Source organism: Drosophila erecta, unplaced genomic scaffold (assembly GCF_003286155.1).
Source record: "Drosophila erecta strain 14021-0224.00,06,07 unplaced genomic scaffold, DereRS2 tig00000021-arrow-pilon, whole genome shotgun sequence".
NCBI classification, from domain to species: domain Eukaryota; kingdom Metazoa; phylum Arthropoda; class Insecta; order Diptera; family Drosophilidae; genus Drosophila; species Drosophila erecta.
Window position 1 is genome coordinate 16,473,971 of NW_020825198.1, and position 24,591 is coordinate 16,498,561.

The 24,591-nt window shown below is 40.1% G+C and overlaps 4 protein-coding genes across 4 annotated transcripts; 3 read left to right on the forward strand and 1 right to left on the reverse strand.

Moving 5' to 3' along the window:
- The first annotated feature begins 608 nt into the window (after window positions 1–608).
- LOC6546218 (neurogenic protein mastermind) lies at window positions 609–10,004 on the forward strand. The gene is made up of 2 exons (XM_026976826.1): window positions 609–1,857; window positions 5,200–10,004. Exon 2 carries the CDS (start codon window positions 5,214–5,216, stop codon window positions 7,587–7,589), a length of 2,376 nt encoding a protein of 791 aa, XP_026832627.1. The 5' UTR covers window positions 609–1,857; window positions 5,200–5,213; the 3' UTR covers window positions 7,590–10,004.
- A 4,267-nt stretch (window positions 10,005–14,271) lies between these two features.
- On the reverse strand, window positions 14,272–15,389 carry LOC6546220 (selenoprotein F). Its single transcript, XM_001972879.3, has 3 exons — window positions 15,245–15,389; window positions 15,071–15,189; window positions 14,272–14,720 (listed from the first exon to the last, which is right to left on the reverse strand). The coding sequence occupies exons 1-3, from the start codon at window positions 15,281–15,283 to the stop codon at window positions 14,345–14,347; spliced, it is 534 nt and encodes a 177-aa protein (XP_001972915.1). The 5' UTR covers window positions 15,284–15,389; the 3' UTR covers window positions 14,272–14,344.
- Window positions 15,390–15,653: 264 nt separating this feature from the next.
- LOC6546221 (protein spitz) lies at window positions 15,654–20,533 on the forward strand. The gene is made up of 2 exons (XM_001972880.3): window positions 15,654–15,941; window positions 19,466–20,533. The coding sequence occupies exon 2, from the start codon at window positions 19,560–19,562 to the stop codon at window positions 20,211–20,213; it is 654 nt and encodes a 217-aa protein (XP_001972916.1). The 5' UTR covers window positions 15,654–15,941; window positions 19,466–19,559; the 3' UTR covers window positions 20,214–20,533.
- On the forward strand, window positions 15,764–22,750 carry LOC6546222 (NEDD4 family-interacting protein 1-like). Its single transcript, XM_001972881.3, has 2 exons — window positions 15,764–15,941; window positions 20,882–22,750. Exon 2 carries the CDS (start codon window positions 20,884–20,886, stop codon window positions 21,685–21,687), a length of 804 nt encoding a protein of 267 aa, XP_001972917.1. The 5' UTR covers window positions 15,764–15,941; window positions 20,882–20,883; the 3' UTR covers window positions 21,688–22,750.
- The last annotated feature ends 1,841 nt before the right edge of the window (window positions 22,751–24,591 follow it).

Consider the following 24,591-nt stretch of genomic DNA (forward strand, 5'->3'; position numbering starts at 1 on the left):
TAAAAATAGTTTTAGTTAAACAAGTTGCGGTTACGTTTTTTAATTACGCGTTTTAATTATGCAAGGATTTAAATTCTTATAATATATTTAAATTATATGATAAGTTTTTATTAATATTTAACCATTATTCTTATTTTGAAAAATCTGTTGGAAATGTAACATTACTTAGCGAAGACACCATACTATGGACTAAAAGCCAAGACATCTATGCACTCAAGCGGCTAAAAGCAGGGACTCGCTCCGATTGCACAAGGATTTTAAACATCGAAACCCGAAATATATAATTTTCAAAAGTATGTTTCTGTTTATGCCCTTTACAAAATCGGAACGATCCCCGTTTAAAAGTAAAAACTTTATGTTATTTAATAAATATATATATTCACATATATATCAAATAAAATAATAGTGCGCTGATCAGTTCTAGCATTGATAATTCATTTATGTAACACATAATAAGTAATAAACGCACTTTATCTTTTATTTGTCATAATAATTTTAATAGTGTTGATATGCATTTAATTCATTGAATAAGAATTTAAGAAGAACTTATGAATATGTACTAACCAAAGTAGAAGCGGCAACCCTGGCTGTAAATATTTGGCGGATATTCCCACACATCACCTGTTCGCACAATGGCAATGTAATTTGTCTTAATAAAAGTCCGGTCACACTGCAGGGGTGGCCAATTTTAAACTCGATAGCCGATAGCTCCCTAGTATCGGTGAACGATGGCCCCGATAGGTTCAGACCAGTACACCTCCTGATATCGAAGAAGCAGAGGAAAATATGAGAAAAAGTGGAAAAATAACAAAACAAACGTGGAAAAAACGTTGAAAAAGGCGACGCGCAATTGCTGAACGAGTACAAGACAAAGACGCGATTAAAACGGCGTGCGCGGAAAAACGAAAAACTACAGAACAGAGCGAAAAAGTGAAGAGCCATCACAGCGACGAAGATGAGTGAAGAAGAAGAAGCGAGGCAGCAGCAGCAATAATAAGTTGTTCTCTGTGCGAGTGAGAGAGTGCAGCAGAGCAAAATAGGGGCATAAAAAACGCGAAATAAACGAAAATAAGAATACGAGATTGTTGCGGAGTGAGTGTGCACAACGGCAGAAGTCCCGTTGCCCGCAAAAATCCACAGTCCCGCGTGCCAGTGTGTGTGCGCGCCTGTGTTCGTGTGTTGGTGAGCTTTTCCATTAGTGTGCGAAAAACAAAAGCCAAAAAATCGGGGCAAAGAATATATAGAAATCAAGGAAATGCAATATAGAATCGGCCGACGCCGCCGCTTTTGCTGCGTGCTGTAATCCCAATTGGACACCCAATTAGAAGCACACTCGTCCGCCTAGAAGTGTGTGTGTGTGCGTTTGTCTGTGTAAAAAGAGGTCAAAGGCGCAACGAAAGTTTTTCACTTTTCATGCGGTAACCAAAAAAAATAGCGCAAAAAGTGCCAACCAGCTGAGAGCGCAAAATAAAAAAAAACAACGTCGCAGTTTTGCGTTAAAACAATAAGCCCCTCGAAGTGTGCGTGCGCGTGCGGCTGTGTGTGTGTGTAAGAGCGAGGAGAAATAACACAAAAAAAAAAACAAAATCAGTTGTTAAAATAATCCCCAGCAAACCGATTTTTGGATTTAACAACTCTCGGCTCGCAAACAACTCAAAATCAAATCTGGTTTTATTAGGCGACGCAAAAAAACAAAACAAAACGGGAAAGGTCATAACAATAACAACAAGTAAAAAGCGCCAAAAACTTAATTCTTCTATATGAGATTTTAATCAAGCAAGAATCCAATTTGCATAGCACAAAAGCGACAGAGAGAGCAAGAGATCCAATCGGAGTTAGCGGCGAACGAGAGAGAATGTAAGTTACGCCCCCGCCCCGACCCCTCTTTGCAGTTCGTTTTGTTTTTGCCGCCTCTTCGCTTCGCACACGTTTCTGCAAATGGTTTTTCCCCTCCCTCTCAATTTTCCTTTCAACTGTTGCGGTTGCGCCGCGCGATAAATAAACAAACATCAGAAATTATTCAAAAATTCCACGGAACGCGCGAAGCTATAAAAAAACGGTTGATAAGGGATTCCCAGGAGATAGATGCTCGACAGGGGAGAATGAGAATGTGAGAGAGAGGTATGGAAGGATAAATGGGGAAGAGCGGGAACAACGAGAGAGAGCGCTCGGAAAAATGGGCCATTCACACTTAAAAATGTGTTTAAAAATGTTAATTTCATTTCGAAATACCCTTTTTATAACGCGTAAGTAAATGTACCTAAACAAAATTATAATTCATTTGTATTCAACAAGAATATATAGGCTTTTACAAAGCCTCGTTTGTCTGTTCTTATCGATTTAATATGCAGCTGTTTTTTTCTCTGGTAGATGACCACCATTTTTATCGGCCGCATTATATTAAATAATTATTAAATGTCATTATCGATTCGTGGGAATATTTCCGCTTCGCCCAACAGCACACCTCCCCTTCATTGACTTCCCTCAAAAAAGTCCACTCCCTCCCAAAAAGTAAAGTAATATCTACCTTTGTTTAGTTTGAGGCGTGCTCGGCCTGTTTATGGCCGCAATTGCCGACTCGGCCAAAAGTGTGAGCCGCATTCAAATCTCTTTGCTCCTGCATCGCGTTTAAGCCATAATGGGCCTTACACTTCCGATATCTGCTTGGATTAGTCATCGCATAGGGTTCTACAGAGATATATGAACATAGATATAGAGATGGTCACGAAGTGGGACTCATTTGAATGAGAATGAGATACCCCATTTGGATATTGATAAGCAAACTATAGGAACATTTTTACCCGTACAAGGATTCAAACTGAATGACTGATTCTGAACTTGTGAAGTTCTGACGGCCTGAACGTCTTGCAAGTCACAAGTTTTGAAGAAAAGATATGTATGATTTAATATGTTTAATTTAACGACTTGCTTTAAATTTACATATCTGTATACTTACTTTTTTTTCGCTAAGGACTAACAACTAAAAGACTTAACTATATGTACATATCACTAAGCCAAGTTTTCGCACATAAAAAAATATAAAGTTACGATATCTAAAATGAGTCAGCATTTAGCTAGAATTAACACGTCCACAACAACCTACCAACACTTAAGTAACCTCTATGCAAAATATTTAAAGTCAAACGTAAGTTCCAAGACCCCCGGGCAAACAAATCAAAATGATAAATTGGAATTAAAGAGAAATCTTCGGTAAAAAGTTATGCATTGGAGACAGCTGAGAAAAGGTTCCTCGAGGGAATTACCTTAATCGATTCAATTGAGCCATTCTTCTCTCCACCTGAATAAGAAATCGATAAGGCTGAATTAGTTAATGGTGGAAATTAATGAGGCTTTCAACGAAGGGTGCGGCTTAATAAGATAGTAGATTTGGAGTGACTTACTCTAGCAGTTGAAAAACAATCAATGTAGTAGTGAGTAATTCCATTGACATGCACACATATTTCCGGCAATAATGAGCAATACTTTCAATTTTGTAAAGCTGAATTGTTATTATTAGTACAGTTATATGTAACCACAAATTTGATTATGATATTTCCATTTCCTTTTTGGGTTATTTCATTACAAAGTATATTTACCATCTGCTCAGCAACGAATATTTTTCGGTGAAATATCTGCCGGTACATTTAGTGTCTTTGCGAATTTTTGATTTAGCTTTCTGAGATGGTTTTTTGAGCGCCTATTGGTCACCTGTTCGGGCTGTTCTGTTCGCCTTTGTCAACGCATCATACCAGTAGTATCATCATCATAATTGATCGAAACTCATCGCAAAGTTGTCAAAAGCTGTGAAACTGGTTTATGGTTTAGTCTTAACTCTAGAGGAAGCTACAAATATGTGAAGCATAATCTGAGCATCATGTATCGGATATTGGAAAAACGTGCCTAAAAGTTGTTTTTTAAAAATGCCCTTCAGTTGTGAGCGCAAATAAAAAGCAAAACAACAACGCTCTTGGGAGCTTCAACTTTGCACTGCCGCGGAACCGGAATAAATTATTGAAAAAAAACAAAAAAGGAAGAGAAAGATTATTTCGTTTGCTACGCAATTGGCGACATTTGCATAATGCAGCTGCAGGTGGCGACGAAAGACGGCCCGTCCCCCGATAAATGCCCCTCCACATATGAGGAGCCAAAGACTATACCCAAACCCAAACAGTCGCTTTGAAAGAACTATAAAAACTTGTTGTTTGCGCCCTGCTCGCCGCTTTTTCCCGCCCTTTTTGAACGCTCGGCAGATATATATCGCATATGTACACATGTTCGTACATATGACACTCGTTATGCAATGGCATTGAAATCGAGTGAAGAGAGAGGGCCCCGAGACCGGGACAACCGGGCAAACATTACTTACTACGCATGGCGTGGACCTGAATCCGAATCCGAACCCGAATCGGCATCGCCATCGGAATGACAATCCGAATCCGAAAGCGAATGGGAGTGGGAATACGAATGCGAATGCGAGTTCCGACTGGGAATCGGACAACAAGCGGGCGAATGTTTTGTATCTGTATCTGGCTTATCAGCAGGCCGCTCGACTGACAAATTGATAAAACAAGTCGGCTGGCGGGGATCGGGTGGGGTGTTAACTGGCGGGTGGATGCCGCCCCCTGCCAAAACATTTCCATGCCCTTCGCCGGCAGATAAAAAAGGGGGATAAAGGTGTGCGCTCGAGGAGCGGAAATGCCTTGAGATGGAGATGAGTTAGTTTATGGCAACAGATTGCAGACTACACCTTGTCGCTGTTCCAGAACATAGCCAGATAATTATTACTTATTAATATTTTCAGTTGAAGTAGCAAGAATAGATAACAAATTAATTAGAATTTGTGATCTAACTTCATAATGGTTAATTGCCAAATAGTCCAGATGGAAAGTAAGAATGAAACCTATTAATTGGTAAATTGGGGAATATTTGATCAATCATGAACTCTTTTTAAAAATAAGAAATTCAAGATACAAGAGAAAATTCTGTATCCAGCAAATGCATTCTAACGTGCCCAACTAGAAATGAGCAATGCAAACAATTGTCGCTAATAAAAGACATGAAGTTTTCAACATCAAATCATTTTCTTTACCTCTGAAGGCAAAAGCAAAACGATTGTAAGAACCCCAAACCATCTTATCCCTTTACCATGTTAATTATTATATTAATTATGATCTGTTTCTAAATACCTACCATCCGCAGACACAATCTCCACAATGGCCAATCCGCGCAAGTTCAGCGAGAAGATCGCGCTGCAGAAGCAAAAGCAGGCGGAGGGCACAGCAGAATTCGAGCGGATCATGAAGGAGGTGTATGCCACGAAGAGGGATGAGCCGCCGGCGAATCAAAAGATCCTAGACGGCCTGGTCGGCGGACAGGAGGTAAGCCAATCCTCGCCAGGAGCTGGTAATGGGACGGGCGGTGGCGGCAGTGGTTCTGGCAGTGGAGCCAGCGGCGGAGGAGCCTCGCCAGATGGCCTGGGAGGCGGAGGTGGTTCTCCGACGGCTTACCGAGAATCCCGAGGACGCAGCGTGGGTGTGGGTCCCATGCGAAGACCCTCGGAGCGCAAGCAGGATCGTTCGCCTTACGGCAGCAGCAACACGCAACAAACCCTAGACAACGGCCAACTAAATCCGCATCTTCTTGGTCCACCCACGGCGGAGAGTTTGTGGCGGCGCTCCAGCTCCGATTCGGCGCTGCACCAGAGCGCGCTGGTGGCGGGCTTCAATAGCGACGTGAACTCGATGGGCGCCAACTATCAGCAGCAGCAACATCAGCAACCGCAACCAGGCCAGCCAAGATCTCACTCGCCGCACCATGGGATAAGCAGGACCATGAGTCCGCAGGCGCAACGCAGAAAGTCGCCGCTACTGCAGCCCCATCAGCTGCAGCTGCAGCAACTGCAACAGCAGCAGCAACAGATGCAGCATCAGCATCAGCTGCACCAGCAGCTTCAAATGCAACAGCTGCAACAGCACCAGCAGCAACACCAGCAGCAGCAGCAACAACAGAACACGCCATACAACAACGCCAAATTCACGAACCCTGTGTTCCGGCCGCTGCAGGATCAGGTCAACTTTGCCAACACCGGCTCCCTGCCCGATCTCACGGCCCTGCAGAACTATGGACCCCAGCAACCGCAGCAGCAGCAGCAGCAATCCCAGCAACAGCCGTCGCAACAACAGCAGCAGTTGCAGCAAACCCTGTCGCCTGTCATGTCTCCGCACAATCACCGACGCGAACGGGATCAGTCGCCCAGTCCGTTTAGTCCGGCGGGTGGAGGAGGCGGAGCTGGTCCCGGATCGCCCTATCAGCAGCAGCACTCGCCCACCGGAAACACGCAACAGCAGCACCAGCAGCCCAGCAACTCGCCTCACCTGTCCTTTACCAATCTGGCCACCACGCAGGCAGCTGTCTCCACATTTAACCCGCTGCCCACGCTGGGACCACACAATGCCACCGACTACCGCCAGCCACCGAATCCTCCTAGTCCACGCTCTTCACCCGGCCTGCTGAGCAGCGTGTCGGCCACGGATCTGCACTCCAGTGCACCGGCCAGTCCCATACGCCAGCAGCAACAGGCCCAGCAGCAGCAACAGGCGCAGCAACAACAGCAACAGTTTGACAACTCCTACAACAGTCTGAATACCTCGTTTCACAATCAGTTTGAGATTTTCTCGCTGGGCGATAGCAATTCATCACCGGAACAGCAGGGCTTCGCAAATAATTTCGTGGCCCTTGACTTTGACGACCTGAGTGGCGGCGGAGGTGGTGGCCCAGGCGGGGGCGGCGGCAGCAATGGTGGAGGTCTGACCAACGGCTACAATAAGTCGGAGATGTTGGACTTCAGTGAGCTGAGCGGCAGCCCGGAGGCGAGTGGGAACAACAACCACATGCGGCGAGGAGTGAGCAACCTGAACAACAACGGGTTGAGCAATGGTGTGGGATCCACGCACAATGGCAGCACAAATCTAAATGGAGCGGGGAACAACAATAGTAATAGTGGTGGAGGTGGTACGGCACAGGATCCTTTGGGGATAACCACCTCACCAGTGCCCTCACCCTTGGGCTGCCCCAGTTCACCGCTACCGATTCCAATGTCGGCACAGAGCTCGCCACAGCAGCATCACCACCACCATCAGCAGCAGCAACAACATCATCAGCAGCAACACCATCAGCAGCAGCAATTATCATTATCTCTGCACCATTCGCCGCATCATTCGCCGTTGCATTCGCCGCACCATGGGAATTCACCGCTCTCAAGCAGCTCGCCAGTGAGTCACAATGCCTGCTCCAACTCCAATGTGGTGATGAATCACCAACACCAACAGCAGCAGCAGCAACAACATCACCACCAGCAACACCATCATCAGGGATCCTCGCAAAGTCACACGCCGACCACAGCGAATATACCCTCGATTATCTTCAGTGATTACTCCTCCAACGCGGACTTTCCCAGGGAGATCTTTGACTCCCTCGACCTGGATCTGGGCCAAATGGACGTAGCCGGCTTGCAAATGCTATCCGACCAGAGCCCCATTATGATTGCCGATCCCAACATCGAGGATAGTTTTCGACGTGACCTCAACTGATACTATGAGGAGGCTGTTGCGGCCATTGAGAGCGGAGTGCTGCTGGAGGAGGACTACCAGGCGCTACTCGGATCAGAGGCGCTGGCGGATAAACAGGTGGTCACAGTCGAGGCCGCTGGAGCCGCAGCAGCAGTAGTAATAGTTGATGAGGCAGCCACAGTTAGCGACAAGGACAAAAAAGATTTGGAAGTTGTGGAACTTCTGGTGTCTGGGGTAATGGATGACTTGGTGGACTCCAGTGACCTGGACGAGGAAGTGCGCAATTTCTTTTTTTAGGCAGGCAGCAAGTAATTTTTGTCGTTAACTCAAGTGATGGAAATTTCGTTTTTAACACAGATGAGGAAGTGAATTAAGTTTTTTAAACGTATTCACTTGCCATTTCTCGATTAAATGCCATATTACTTAAGCTCATGACTTACAAGCTTAATGTGAATTAAGTTAATTTCGGAAATGCTGACGAGAGTGATTGTAAAGTTTACAAATTTATATAAATTCACTTCCGCGAATTCATGCTGAAACTGAAAGTTTTCTAACAGTCCTCAATATTGTTATCTCGTTATCGTCCGTGCTTTCGTAGCTAGCTCCTACAAAAAAAAATATATAAAAAAATTAACAAATTGTTAACCCCCTAAGTGTACTTGAGTGTATTTTACACCCTCTTTCCTCAAAAATCCCTAGCACCCTGAAAAAGCGAAACATATTTTACAGCGAGTCTCAGATTTTACTTAACTACGCACATAAGTCACTATACAATTTACACACTTAAGCTCTAATTTCTGTATATAATACAATAACTATGGGGAAGAAAGCGAAAAGGATTGAAACCAAAAAGTGTCTTAGACCAACGACCAAAATTATAAAATTCACTAAATGAAAATGATAAATGCTGGAAAGACGACGGATTTGAAACAGCCCTTCTGAGCATCAAAAGTCCTGATCCATTAACTATCCATTTAGATACGCCATCCAACCCGTTTCCGTTCGTTTGTTTGATCCAGAAAATAGTTAGCTAATTACACTTACTCATAAGTATGTGCCTCCGTTAAACCCAACCCATATTATAATCCCAATGTGCCGTGGAAGCAATTACTAGAGTTTAAGATGCCGATAACGAAACCGATCCCCTCAGTGCTGTAAAGTCTTCAGAGCCCCGCGAAATTATTTCGAATACAAAAACGATAGATAGATGTATGCATATTCGAGACCCTTCTTCATAAACGCAGTATCACAAACTAATCGAGTATATAACCATACAGACAAACGCATATGTAACGATAAATATGTCTACGCATATAGAGTTAATAGTCCAGGCACAAGTGCAGATCACAATCGGAATCCATTTCCAGTTGTCTGCTCCGACAAATTTTACGAAACAACAAGAATCAAAAGCGAACTCAAAAACTTAAGAAATTTTTTACAAGTCTTTAACCAATAGTAGATAGGATTTCCAAAAAAAAAAACAATAAAAAAAAAATGTTTTTCCAAACACTTAAGCATGAAACTTCGACTATTACCAACTTCAATCTGTTGTTTTTTCAAATCATTTTATTACGAACGTAAACAAAAATTTAAGAATCAAATCAAAGAAAGCTTTATGGCCTGCAACCAACAATAAGGAGAATGAAATAGTTAGGATAAGGCGATCGTAAACCCTGCATAATATGAACTGTGTATAAATAATACGAAATCTGTAAAACAAAATCACAAATCATTGAGTCTAAATCTACTTAACAATTGTTATAATATCATAAAAGTGGGAAAAAGATACAAAACCAATAAGCTTCAAAAGTGCAAAGAGAAAATGTTTTATTTAATTCGAGTCGAGTACGAGAAATTCTTATAAATATATACATACTTAACTATTCATAATAATGGTAAATACTAGTAAGAAAGATGTTTTTGCTAATAAAGCCCCAACATGAAAATTTCCTTTTTCTAATTATCGATGTAAAACTCTAGTTATAACATAAACTTAAATGAGACGAGAAAAACTTTACAAGCGACACACAAAAGCGACGAAAAAGAAAAATACATATATAAATGTAATTTAAAATGTAATTTATGTGGGAAACGCGCAAAATATATACATATATACATACATAGATCGATAACATTTGTCTCTGCTGCTTTGTGTTAAAATATACACGTAAAAAATAAAATGAAAATCTTGAAGAATTATAATAATACTAGGTAAGTGAGAGAGGAATGCTAATTATAAATTATACTATTATTATTATACGATATGTACTAAGTAATTGTGTATGTAATATATAATTACATTTATAAAAATAAAGGTACACCAACAACAGCAACAAATACCGCAAAACCGAGGAGAATAAGCCATAAGATTATATTCAATGTAATAACACAGTTATTTGTTTCAAATAAATCTTGAATTTGATTTTAAAGTCCAGAAAAAAGTATGATTTTGTTTCTTTTTAGATTTACCGTGGGTTTTGTTAAGGAATTACATATTATCTAAGCTGCTTTGCATGTATTTTTGATAAAAACCAGTACTATCTTGGTTATTTTTTCTGTGCTTTTTCTGCACAAGCCAAGCACCTGTTGATCCGAAATTCCGTTTACGTGGGCGACTGCATTTCTTGGTGTTCGAATAATGGCACGTAAAATTATGTAAATTTATAGAAAATAGTAATCGAGCACATTCATTAATGGCTCGCCCGCTCTCCCAAATGACATGTGTTAGTAAGTATGTAGTTTGAGTCTTCGTTAATAAGCGCGACGCAGTTAGCGCTTTGTGTGCGCTAAATTAAGTAGTCAAAGTTCAATGCGGCATATTAAATAACTGGCGGGGGCACTACGGCAAAATACTCCTCTTTCGGAATCTACTACTTTTCCAGCATGCTTGGTACATATTTGCACATGTGCCACGGATCGGATCGCCGGATCGCTGGATCCGGAGAGCAAATAATAAATTATACACATAAATAAATTAAACAAGCTGCTCGTAATTCCAAAATCAAGTTTTCGATCTTTACAGGCAGAAACTTTCGAACAAAGCTGGAGAGCCCAAGCCAGGAACTAATGAGCCACACCACACGGCAAGAAAAGTTATAATCTATGTAGAGAGAATATATGTATATAATGTAGCCCTTCCTTAATCAGTATAATTACTAAATGAACTTATAGCATTAATTATATTTGCTTTCCCCACTTTAATCTGAATTTTGTGATTGAAAAATACTGATAAAACCTTCAGAGAGTTATTAGCTCTCATAAAAGTAGCATATCGGTGTTGAAAAACTGGAAAGACATGTATCAGACTGAACATTTTTTGCGCTGTATTGCCTTAGTTTATTTGGTATTTGATTTGAAACACAAATATCTACGTATCTTATTTGAAAGGAATCCGATTTGTTTTCTCTGTTGAGAGAGAGTTTAGAGTAGAGAGAGAAAAATCAAAAACGTCTATTTGCGTGGGAGAGCAGATATCGGAGGTATAACGGTAAAGGGCAATCCCCACATGTAGTAAAGAGCATAACGCAATACAGTCAAGCCTCCATACTAGACCTGAAATCGAAGCATTTCGATTGAAATGTTTTCGCTGGCGTTAATTGCTGCTTATGTTTACTTTTCGCACTCGCATCTTTAATTATAATGTCAACAAAGGTTGAGCGCCCCAATCATCTTCATCTTTCGGGGGGTACGACTGTACCCACTAAAATCGCCAGAACCGAACGGAAAGCGTTAGGGCGAGATAGCTCGGTGTTTATTATTATTTCGTGTTCATGTTAGATCTTAATTAAGTGTTAAAATGGCATGAAATTAAATCTGTGAGTGTGGGGGGGTTGGCTGGAAGTGATGACGCTGTGACGATAACGTCATTATCGTTATCACCCCCAAGCCACTCCAAATGCGCAAATGTTATCAGCAATCCCATTCCCATTCGCATTCGCATTCGCACAGCAGAAACAACAACAGATTCGATTCCAGTTCACAATCCACACCCAGAATCGGCCGACATTATTCAGCTCCTCTAGCATGACCACTTCAGCTGCAGTACTGGGGGCACCCGCCCAAGCTCCAATCTCTCCACTTTCCGGGGGGTCTTTGGGGACATTGCCATTGCTGTTTATACAATGCTACACTGCTACACCGCTATTGCTATTACTTTCACTCCAGCCAGCTGGATTCCTCATATTCCTCAAAGACAGCAGCGGTCAAGCCATTAGTATTTTAAATGACGTTAACTTGGGTATGTTGCTATTTTCATTTTTGAAAGAGTTAATTTTTTTTGAAACAGTATCATGTAGACCACAAATAGACAATCTTTTAATTTCATTAGATATTTCTATAACAATTTTGGTGAATAAGTTATCATTTTGAATCGTAAAGACATACTTCTTTCCATAACAAGCTTGATAAACTTCTATGATCCTTGGGATCCTCTACAAATGTTTCTAAATATTAATTATATATTTATATTTAAAAGCATTTCTTGTGGAATTCCAATATTAATCCTAATTATAATAAAATTTTTTCTTTATTGTCTGAAGTGCAATTTATAATATTCCGGCTGTTTTTTAAGCATTCTAGAATAGTTTTTGCTACTTTTTTGATGCCTATTGCAAGAGCATCGTTTATACAGAAAGTACATACATACATATATATATATCGAAGTTTTTGCAACACGGACCAGTTGAATGCACCCTAGTTGCTTATATGGCACACAATTGATAAGAACGCAAGAGATTCTCGGATTCCAATTGTAATGCATACCGCTGTGTGTGTGTGCGTTCGCAAGAGTAATCATAATAGCAAATAATTAGTATTGATTACAGCGCCTCCCCATTGATTGATAACAGTATGCATAGCAGAAAAGGCCATATTTGCCAGAACGTCAATGGTTTAGTAATTACCCTTTTAATAGTACTAATTGGGAGACGACATCCAAATTGAATACACAAAGGTGAATGGCTTACCTTTCTGGTTCAACTGGAAGTTCATGCAAGTGTTTCGAAAATGGAATACAGTATTTGAAGATAATATCTTCATATTACATTTACTTTAAGATTGTGGCAAGCATGTTGACATATGCACACTTTCTCCTCAGCTGCCAGCTACACATTTCGCCCATATCCTTTACAATAAAATAGTACGTCTGTGGTTCCATCCATTTAGGCGGGGCACGTGCCCAAAGTGCGTACATTTACATTTAGAGGTACACTGTCCCTGTATATACATTTGAATTGTACACATATCCGTACGATGGGTCTGCGTGTGATAGCAGCGGCTAAAAATAATCTGTACGCATCAGAGGGCCCAGCATTGACGTTGGAGATTGGATTTGGATCGGATTGTATTGGCTCACGTGCTGGCTGCATTCCCTTCAAGGGCAGTGGTGATAAAGGCTCCCTCGCGGTGCTGCAAGGAGGTACAGCCTATTGTAGCGCCGTAGCACCTTCGATTGCAACAATTAACAACAAGGACAGCAAATAATAAACACTAATGTACATATGTATATTCGTGTAAACTTGTAATGAAACGTAAACAGGCGATAAGCAATATAACTTGCTCTTCGCTCTACCACTCGCTCGCATTACTGAATTTTTAGAATTTTTTGCTGTAATCAGTTGTAGCAGCTTCATGTTATTTGTAATGCATTCTTCAAAGCGCCAGTATAGCTAAACGTTTACTTGCATTAATACTTTTGAAAATACATCATTTATACCTAAGATATTTGTATGCAGGTCAATTAAAAAAAAATTCGACAATAATAATTCACATAAGTACCTGCAATGTTTTCAACTTTTTATAGGTTAAGTCCTCCGAACCCATTTACATAAGTTTAAAAACATTTGATCAAATTACATATTGTATGAGAGTACAAAGTAGTTATTAAAGTTTAAAATGCTAGGAAGTTGTCATTACATGCCGGTGATATTTGCTTAGACCACCAATACCACTATAATATGGTCGAATTAGGAACTGTTTGCTTATGCGCGGTATCCGGATGAAATCAAGATTAAGAGAGCGGAAAGACGGCGATGTCAAGGCTGCGTCGTCACACATCGGAAATAGACATCAGCTACGATTTTGGCGGCGAGAAATATGTACATATGCTGTTTGCCGTTTCAGTTACCACAATTACTCCAGCAGGCTGATCAAATATTGATCGACTTTAGGACCCCCACCATGTGAGCCCACTACGTCACTGCTGACGGTCACAAAGGGGGGACGGTCTGATGTCTTTCCGATAGGAATTTCGGCTACAAAGCCGCGACTTTGTTGTCTCAGTCGGGAACTTTCCTCTGCCATCGATAACGAGATAACAAATAAAATGATTTCATTTATACTTATGGATCCAAACTCCCACGGCGTCGCATTGCAGTAACTGGCTTTCCAATGTGACTCAAACTGTTTTCACAGCTTTTCACGGTGGCGCGTAGAAAAGCTCAGCCGTATGCTACACCTAGCAGTGGCTGTAAAACCTTTTTAAAAACTAAATCAATTTTGTTAAAGAGAAATCCCTCAAAATGTATATCAATTTGAATAATATCCCAGATTATTTGCATCAGTGGTTCGACATTCCATAAATTTGTATAATTTCGAATTCGTTGTCTATCATTTTATATAAAACCACAGCACTGTTTCAGTTCATTAAGTTTCCTCTACAACAAATATGTTACAAAATCAGATCGAAATTACAATTATTCAAAGATTTTGAGAGGTAATGGTACGAACTATGAAATTTCTATTGATTTTATTAATCTAAATGTTTGGGAATGCTTATTTTAGATCCTGTTGGTACGCAGGTAATCTTCATCATCATCGTCGGCATCCTCCACCACGCTGTACGAACTCTTGCCGACACCATCTTTGGCCAGATGCGTTTCGAAGAACTCCTCAACAGTGTCTGTGTTCCACTTGGTTATGGACAGCGTCTCCTGAACCTTACCACTGGCGTCTAGGAGCTTGACCACGGGATCCAGCCCCCTTACGTATTTGATCTGGAGGTTGGGGAACTTGGCGGGCCGTCCACTTTGGATGAAGGCCTGAATCTGCGGATAGGCCCGGAACTTACAGGTGCACACCTCCAGAATGGCCTTGGCATAGGTACGCTGTGCCGCCGGCTGTTGATCCAAAGTGCAGCATTGCTTGCACTGAGGTCTGAAATATAAAAAAGGCTTTGAGTCAATATAAAAGTATAAAGTAAACATAAAAATGCAAATATGGGCATAAGCCCATATTCCTGTTATTAAACAGGAACTTAATAAATTTTTCAGTTGGAAATACGTTATGGTAATAAAAACTGGAATGAGGGTTCTATTTCATAAGTGGTACGGAGCTTAAAGATACTTTAAGTCGTTTCCTTTGTCAAGCTAAACAAATTCGATATCAAACCTGCTAAATAGTTTACCCTATCCTATAAGATCAAGATATTTTTTAAAAAATTTACGAATGGGCATTGGGTATCTTTACAACTCCAAGCTAGATTAACGTTAAATTATTGAACCCACTTGATGGTATCCAGTCCAAAATCATCCAGTTTGTCGCAACTGGAGCACATTAGCTGGGCCTTTATGAAACCCAACGCCCGGCAGTCTGCGGCCGTCAGTTCGGCTTGGATTTGCTGGCACTGTAGAGGATAAAATATAGTTGTGTTTCACGTTTTAGCGTCAGACATAACTTACACTTAATGCCAGTAGAAGGAAGAACGCACATTTATGCATTTTACTGGCTAAATTCTAATTAAATTTACTACGTCCACGTCGTTGTTTACAAATTTTCTTAGCTTAGTGATGGGGAGAAGGGAAACATATATTATTCGGACGACCTTATCGATTGTTATCGCCTTGGAGTTGGGTTGTATTTTTATTGTTTAGGGTATTCCCCAGACAGTTTATTGAATTAGGCAATAATTAAAATTTGTAAACAGCGTTGATAAACACGTTATTATTATTTTTAGATATTTGTTTCTACAAAATGTTAAGTTAAAAAATGTTTTTTTCGATGTTGCTATCTAATTTCCTATGCTTCGATAGCTTATCACGAATTCATCCCTACAATCGATACGGACTGCACAGCAACTGGCCACCACTAGCTCAGAAATCGAAGATTATTCCTGGTGGTGCATTTGTTTTTTTCGCTTCGCTCGCGAAGTGAGCCCAGTTTTAAATAAGTTAAATTGCGTACAGTGAAGCCACTCGAAAGCGAATCGCCTACTGTCGCAGTGTAGCCAAAAAACCAACAGTATTAGCTGAGTGCGTGTTTGGCAACAACAAATCAACAGAATTTCGAACAAAATCAATAAAACGGAAACGAGAGAGCGCTGCGCAAAAGAGAAAAGCGAACGCAATCGCAATCGACCAACGCATAGAAGAAAACAAGGTGAATAAATAGAACATGGCACAGAAAAGGCGAACTAGAATCAAATCGAATTAAAATCGGGTGCACAAATAGATGTGAAAAGAAAGGGCGAAGAAAGTAAAAGAGATAACCGTTACAGGAACGCTCCTGTAGATTTAAGGCTCTCTCCCCCCTCCTTTTTCTTGTACCAGCAGTTGTGTGATTGTGTGTGTACATGTGCTCATGTTTTGTTTAGCACATTAATAATCTTAATTCTGCTAGATATCGCCACACAGGTGCTAAATGCCTACGAAAGTGCACACTTTGATAAGTCTGCATGTGTGTCGGTGTACTTGTTTATTTAATTCATATTTACACAAGTAAATTAATTCATTTGCCCTTGTACAATAACAACAAGCGCCGTTTGCTTGGAAACTCGTTCTCGTAGTCGCCCACCGCCCCTCTTCGCCCCTACTCTTATTCTTTCTCTATTCCATTGCAATACCAATGCAGCTGTAGGTGTCTGTGTGTTTTTCATTCAATCCAGGAAATTGCCCCTTGAGAGACCTTCCATTCAGACAGCTCCATCTGCATCTTCTTCAGCTTCTTCCGCTTGCATCTTCATGCTCTCTTTTGTGCTCCTGGTCCCGTTTAACTGGTTTACTTCATGCTTATTCCAGTGATGCCTCTATCGCCCTCTCCCTCGCGCACACCTGCTGCTTGGCAGCTGTCCACGCGCTCAAATTTCTTATCACCAAACAAACTCCGGCTGAAATCCAAAACCTGGCCCAAACTGCGTTGTTACTTTTCCACGGCAATTCGCTAATTTCCAACGCCTTTTGTCACGGCCCTGTTGCTTTCTCCCTCTCAACTTCTCAGTTTGAGTTACAGTATAACTTGGCTAAGACCCAACAATCTTTAATTATAATGAATTCCATTGATACCTAATAAAAATAGTTCGATAAATTTTGTGTTTTTTTTTTTTTGTATACTGTGAAATGTTATATACAAAAATTATTTGGAATTATAGATGCAGATGAAATAATGAATGAAAAATACCGAAAAAGTATATTACTCTACAAAAACTCTCATATCTCTTAGAAATAATATTTAATTCATTAATAATAATTTTTGTTATGCGTTGGATGCGTATGGATAGACTCTAAATGCGTACAAACTCTAAACTTTATCGATTCACTTGCGTTTAAACTTCTTTAGTTAGTATCAGAAATTCAATAATAAACTTATTTTCTAGACAATATATTTGTATATATGTATATATGTATAATTTATTGAAATTAATTAATACCTGCTTTGAAGCATGTAAACTATAAGTGTACTTGAGCACGATTGTTAGTGAATTGTAAAGAAATAAGAGTGTAGACCAGTACACTTTACTTAGGAATCTTTAAATCAAAATTTATTTAAAGTCCGTCAATTCTTTGTAATGTCTTACTACACGGAATATTAAAAAAATGGCATTATCAAATGTATTGGCAAAACGCAGAGAAGTTCAACTGTACACTCGGCTTCGTGCAATTTTGCAATATTTCAAATGCCCGCACTTCTGACTCATCCGCAGGTAACTGTAATTACTACTTAGCATCCACTAGCGTTCCGCACATGTGGATGGTATTCGTCACCTTATCAATACTGTTTGCTTTCTCTGTGTTGAATTTTTAAATATTTCTGTGCACGGAAAACAATTAGCAAATATCAAATTGAAATTTACAGGTGAAACTGACTATTTTTAATGGAGCATTTTAAATGTTTTATATTAATGAATTATTTTGTGCATATGCACAAATTCATATTGAAACATAACGTTGTATCACGTTACAATTACAATCACAACAATCCAATTGATTACCATAACATATCAATATTTATTTCTGTGCACTCAGTTGTTTGAGGTCAATTTTTGATAAGCCCCCAGGTGCTCATTTAGCTCGTTGGCGTCTATTAGCTCATTATTCAAGCTTACGTCCGGCTCACCCACACACCCACATATACATATACAAAACCACTATAAAAAACCCATACATGCACTAGCAGAAATTAGGGCCAACTTAAGCCCACTCACGCAGTTTCTTTATGGGCTTGAACTATTTTTGTTTTGCTTGTATGGCTCAGTTTTTATTTCAATTGACCGAAAGGTCATATTATTTGCATTTATATGTTGAGACTTTCGCACTGTCCCACTCGCACTCGCACTCTTCTGCCATTTCAGCTGTTGACTTTCACTCGTAAGCATTGTTGTTGTTATTTTTAGTCGTAGGTGCGTGCTACACATGCGATGGGAGGAAAAGAGAAAGATTTATGGGGCTGTGGCTTCAGAAAAGTTTTACAAAGCAAGTGGACACGGTTCAGTCCACGGACTCTCCACTGTGGTTTGAGATCCCGACTAGTGACGAGAGTCCTGGAAAGCTTAAGATTAATATTTGTATCTAATACATGATGGACTTAGTTTATAACAATGTAAAATTATAAGATCAACAATATCCAATTCTTACTCCTTAATTTTACTGTGCTAAAGTCGAAACAGGTGACAGAAGCGAAACTTTTTAAAATGTGGTGCATCTATATCATATTTGCAGCTTTATATCGGTCTTCTTAGAGAATTCCATTTTTCATTACTTACATGAAATATAATATAACTCCATTTTGATTAATAATGTAAAATATTGCATGTTCGAATAATAAAACAGTTGAATTTCATTGACAGATTTCTAGATATAATAATAGACAGTTCAGATGGCATGGCTAAGATTTTATTCAAATTAATTTGATTTGTTAGTGCAGTTGGAGTTTTAATTTACGTAAAATAAAGCGTTTTTGAAATCGGCACTGCTATTATGGACTTAGCAATGCGAATATCTGAATCACAGCTAAGGCGAATACTAATTTGTTTATGTTGTTATACGCCCACTCAAACGGTCGCTTGTTGCTAAAAAATTATCTATTTGTTTTCAGCAGAATTACTCAACATCATTTCTGTTGATATAAACAGAGTTGAATATCATTCTTATTGTTTATTAACGCAACGGGATCAGTTTCATTCTAATGAAGCGGCGTAGTCGAGTAACAAGAAAGCAAGAACATTCTATGTCCGGAAAAGATCATTTTAAGAATACATGCAAATACATTAAAAAATCTTGTAAATAACTAAGCATAGCGAAATCCTAAGGTTAAGCCAATTTTTTTACGTTTAAAAACATATTGTATTATACAGTTTTTATATTTTGAAGTGCCTTAAGTGTACGATATGTTAAGTGAGAGTGTAAACAGAAAAACTACTTGATAATGAATGCAGGCTGTGCAAGTGCCACAGCCGCTTGGGTTCCGCTCGCGATTCCGGCCAGGTAAATAAACGATGCAATTTTTTTGTTAAAAATTTATGAAATTCGATTTTCTGTTTCTCGTTCTCACTTAGGTCGAGGAGCATAGGTTGTAATTGTGAGAAGGAGGCGGCTGGCGGTGCTAGGCAGGCAATTAACCCACACAGACCCGAACACGAGCTTACATTTTTGATTTGTTTTTAATCGCACTTCGTTTTTGTTTTGCAGCCGCCTGCCAGCCAAAGCCAAGAATTCCACATTACAAAACACCTCACACTGCATAACCACATTCCCAAGTAAGCTGCCATGAGTTAAGATCAAGATGCGAGTCCAGGATCTGCTGCTGCTTGCCACCGCTTTAATCGGCGTTTATCTACCGCTCACCGCCGCCTGTTCCTCGCGTGCCATCGCCAAGCCGCGGCCCACAGCTGCACCGATCCTGCCGCCGGATAATGTGGAGATATCCACAACGCCCAGGCCAAATGTCACCTTCCCGATCTTCGCCTGTCCACCCACCTATGACGCCTGGTATTGCCTGAACGATGCCACCTGCTTCACCGTGAAGATCCACAATGAAATGCTATACAACTGCGAATGTGCCTTGGGATTTATGGGACCGAGGTGCGAGTACAAGGAGATTGATGGCTCGTACCTGCCAACCAGGAACCGCGTGATGCTAGAAAAGGCCAGCATTGTTAGCGGAGCAACACTGGCCCTTCTGTTTATGGCCATGTGCTGTGTGCTTTTGTACTTGCGACACGAGAAGCTGCAAAAACAAAAGCTGCATGACAGCACCACAACCACAACAACCGACGGTGGTTGTCAGAATGAGGGCATGGACGAGGTGGATGGTTTGCGACCCTTGCGCCCAGTGAGACGTCCCTTTGGCCCCTGCCGCATCCTATCGCTGGAGGAGGCGTACCTTCAAGCGGCAGCATCCAATCGCCCCAGGCATTGCAACGAACTTTTGCGCTAACTAATTAGCCTGGCTGCTCATTTGTTTTTTAATGTCTAACATGTCCAACTGTTTATTTTAACTGCTAAACGAACCTATTCTTTTTACCATCTGATTGGGATGCCGAATGCTGTAGTTCTAAGTGCCTACTGACGTGCCTATAAAATATTTAGATCAAGTATTAACGAACGAAAACTGATTGCTCAGAGAGAGATAAAAATAAATCTAGTTATAATTCAATGCAATTTTGGCAGCTAGCCGCCCATTTATTTATTATACACCTAATTTTATTAAAAAACGCGTGAACTAATATCGTTAATAAAAGCGAGAACTAAACTAAATCACCTGCTTTACTTTCAATTTAGATAAGACAAATTTCGAATTTTCTCAGCTTCTTTTTGAATTTTATTGTAAATAGTTTGCAAAAAATTTGTAATGGCCTTGGGTTTCTGCTAATTGTTCATGTTCATTTTAGAGCTGCATGAAAATATTAAACAGTGTGAAAAAGATTTCTGTGTGAAAAGATTATCATGCGAAATTAAGGAAATCTTTAATTTAATATGTAATAAAGCACAGAATTTCTAAAGACTCTTTTTCTTAGGACTACACCTTGAGCTGTCATCAATCATATATTCTGTATCCCCTTTAACACTGAATTAACATACCCGTTTTTCGTTTGTAATTTCTAGTCATGCCGCACAACAACCAGCCGTCTCCCGGGGACGATCAGTTGGGACCGCCAAAGGCGGACTTCAGTGCTCCGCCACCGTACGAGGCGAACGTGGGCCATGGCCAGCAGGTGGCACTGCCGGCTCAGATGCCACCGCTGGCCCTAGCCAACCCCGATCCCAGTCAGATCCCGATGCAGATGCAGGTGCAGCTGCCGGGCCAGGCGGACCTTATGAATGCACAACTACCGCCAGAGATACACGGGAAGTTGCCCACCTACGAGGAGGTTCAAATGGAGAAGTCGCTGAACGGAGAGCTGCCGCCCGCCTTTTTGACTTTGCCCTCCTCGCAGCAGCTTCCACCGCCGCCGAATCCGCTACTGCCGCCAAATCCGCTGCGCGATGGAGCCGCTGCTGTGCGATCCGCCCAGCCGGCACTCACGTTCATCGCCATCGATGCCAGCGATCCGGAAAACAGTCTGTCCACCACCGACAACTTGCTCGGCACGGACATCATGTTCATCACGGCGTTCATTGTCGCGTTTCTGTTCAACTGGATCGGCTTCCTGATGCTCACCTGTTTCTGTCACACAATTGCCGCCCGATATGGAGCATTGTCGGGATTCGGATTGTCGCTAGCCAAATGGACGCTGATCGTGAAGCACTCGACGGATTTGGCCTCGCACGAAAACTCCTGGCTCTGGTGGCTGATCTGCGCCTTTGGCTTCCTGATTAGCATACGTGCTCTAATACAGTATGTCAGCATCAAGCGATCGTGGCGCCTGCTTTCCGCCTCTGCCCAGGAACGGCTGCTATTCTTTTACTAGGTGCACCTGGGCGCTTTCCCGTGGCCGTCTTGTAAATACGTTGTGGGTGGCTAGGAGGCTCGAACCCTACCCGTTCCCAACACCCTCTATTCCCTAGATCCAATACACGAAAAATCAACGCGAACTTTGGAGAGTTCTCGAAATCACTATGAGCTTGAAAGTATTCCCTTAAATGTATTAGTCATGCAATTTCTTCAAAGTATAAGTAATAATGTACAACATTTAAATTTGTATAACCATTTACCGCACTTTCAAGTCATAAATCATATTTAGATGTCTGGCCAGTCCAAAACTGTATTAGTTTTCAAGAAAGCTTCAATTTTCTTTTAAATTCGATATGTATTGCACACTTCTACCTTGAGCCACTTTTAAATTATAAGCGGTGCAGCGTTCTTAAACGTATTAGAAGAGCTAAGATATTGTAAAGCAAATGCAGCACCGTTTACAAACCCCACATTTTTTAAGACTCCTAGCGATTTCGCGAGCAATCCTAGTTGTGGGTTAGTGTTTTCTGTAGTTTCTATGTTAACTAGCGCAACTTAGTCCACGCAACAGGCAACTATAGCATAATGACGTTAAATGTGTGTTGAAAAGTGAAAGGCAAATGCATCTTCGCCTGCTCCCCCAATCGATTATAATTGTAAATGTATGTGAAATGTGTATGGATATATAAATATCTCACCCTAATTGATCCCTCACACCCCTACAAAATCCCCCTAGGCCTTTTAGTGGCGCCAATGCACTTGAAACAAAGACACAAAACAAACCAAAAAAAAAATGGGATAAAAATATAAGGGGTCGAGATAGAAAAATATGCCACCTATATTTTTGTTGAGCCCATTTTACGCTGTGGTACTTAATTAATTAACTACACAAGAGCCAGCAGTAATACGATTGCTAAACACACACAAGCAATAGCTAGATCATATGAGTATTGCCTATTATCACGTTTAATTAATATGTTTACTCCCTTTGTATGTAAATTAAACGATGCTTACGCATTGCAAAGGGTGCAGTGTCGCAAGATCTGCGCCAGTTTTATGCAAATTCAATAAAATCGAATGATGTCATTCAAATATGGACTTTGTTTGGTACTGCTCAAAATCACGGCATTTTGGAAACAATGGACAAAAAAAAACGGACTGTGCTTTTCCTTTCTATCAATTTGAATAAAGGTACGTACTTTCTTAGTTTTCAGCTGATTTTATTGAATATTTTCTGAAGATTGATTTATATTAACTCGTCCTGATAAAAATCGAAACTATCAACCGATAACCAATAGTAACCAAGCAATAACTCAGTAACTAACAGTCGAAATCTGACCGGAAAACTGCTTGCATATTTGTTTTTAATTGAACGGTCAAACCAGCTTATCAGATTTTCTGGGAAGCTTTTTTGAATCCTTTATTGTAGACTATAAGAGTTACATATTAAAAGTACGTCCGCGAGACTCCGTTAATTTTTCAACTCGAAATCTAAAAGATCCAGAAAGTTGATATACTTAGACGCGGTGCAATCTTTTTTTTTCAGATATTTCAGGTAAACATACATACATACATACATACATACATACATATATATATAATACATACATACATACATACATACATACATAAATACATACATACATACATACATACATACATACATACATACATACATACATACATACATACATACATACATACATACATACGTGCAGACATACATCCTTCATACTTACATACATACTCCGGTGCGTACACTACACATACACTACACTCACTGCTCGACGGGTAAATTAGAAGACATGCCTTACAGTCCTCACTAGAACCAGTTGGGAATTATAGGGCTACAAGAAAATATGACTCCTAAGCACATATTCAAAGCGGCGATAACTTTGTGTTCCAACAGTAAGTTAAACATTCTTCAGGCTTTATTTAAGACAATTTTTACTACTCACTTTAAAGACCTCACTATTTCACTCACTAATATAATTATGACAAAATATATTATTATTTAATTACTTACAGCTCGAGATTAATTTAGTCGCACTTTGTATCAGGGATGCCAATATTTTTCTGAAAAAAAAGGAAAAAAAAAGGCTGAAAATTTCAAAAAGGGATGAACAAACAGGCTAGATTTTTTTATGATTATTTTTTATTTAGTTAACTTTTAATTTAATATTTTAAATGTTCCGTCCAGACAGATCTGTCCAGAAAAAGACTAAATTGGCATCACTGGTGAGCATATAAGCACAAAATATCGATATTTTTAATAAATAGACCGTTATATATTCCTTTTCTTTACATGTTTTTCTAAAGAATATCAGTTTGTAATATGTATACAACGCCAACTAGCAACCTAATCATCGAATCCCAAATAAACATTTTGGAACACAGAAGAGAATTCCTCGCAGGCAAACTTTCCAGCAAAACTTTCCTGCACTGTACGACACACCCTATCGAAATCTTGTTAAAACATCCCAATAAGAAATTTAAATACCCCAGCACGATAGCCCGTTCCCAAAAAAATCAACTTTGAAGAGTTCTCGAAATCACTATGAGCTTGAAAGTATTAGCTTAAATGTATTAGAGAAGCAATTTCTTCAAAATATAAGTAATAATGTACAACATTTAAATTTGTATAACCGTTTACCGCACTTTCAATTCATAAATCATATTTAGATGTCTGGCCAGTCCATAACTGTATTAGTGATATTGTTTTCTGTACTTTCTAAGTTAACTAGGCCACCTTAGTCCACGCAACCTGCAACTATAGCATAATGAAGTTAAAATGTGTGCTAAAAATTGAAAGACAAATGCATCTTCGCCTGCTCCCCCAATGTATGTGAAATGTGTACGGATATATAAATATCTTACACTAATTCATTTAGATTTATTGTAAGCGGTCAGTGTTTAATAA

Bases quoted from the DNA above. Each gene is read 5' to 3' on its own strand.
- LOC6546218 (XM_026976826.1), top strand. From the start codon at position 5,214: ATGGCCAATCCGCGCAAGTTCAGCGAGAAGATCGCGCTGCAGAAGCAA.
- LOC6546220 (XM_001972879.3), bottom strand. From the start codon at position 15,283: ATGCATAAATGTGCGTTCTTCCTTCTACTGGCATTAAGT. The intron at 15,190-15,244 runs GTAAGTTATGTC...TATCCTCTACAG, and splicing joins TCCTTCTACTGGCATTAAGT to TGCCAGCAAATCCAAGCCGA. The intron at 14,721-15,070 runs GTGGGTTCAATA...TTTATATTTCAG, and splicing joins TTTGGACTGGATACCATCAA to ACCTCAGTGCAAGCAATGCT.
- LOC6546221 (XM_001972880.3), top strand. From the start codon at position 19,560: ATGCGAGTCCAGGATCTGCTGCTGCTTGCCACCGCTTTAATCGGCGTT.
- LOC6546222 (XM_001972881.3), top strand. From the start codon at position 20,884: ATGCCGCACAACAACCAGCCGTCTCCCGGGGACGATCAGTTGGGACCG.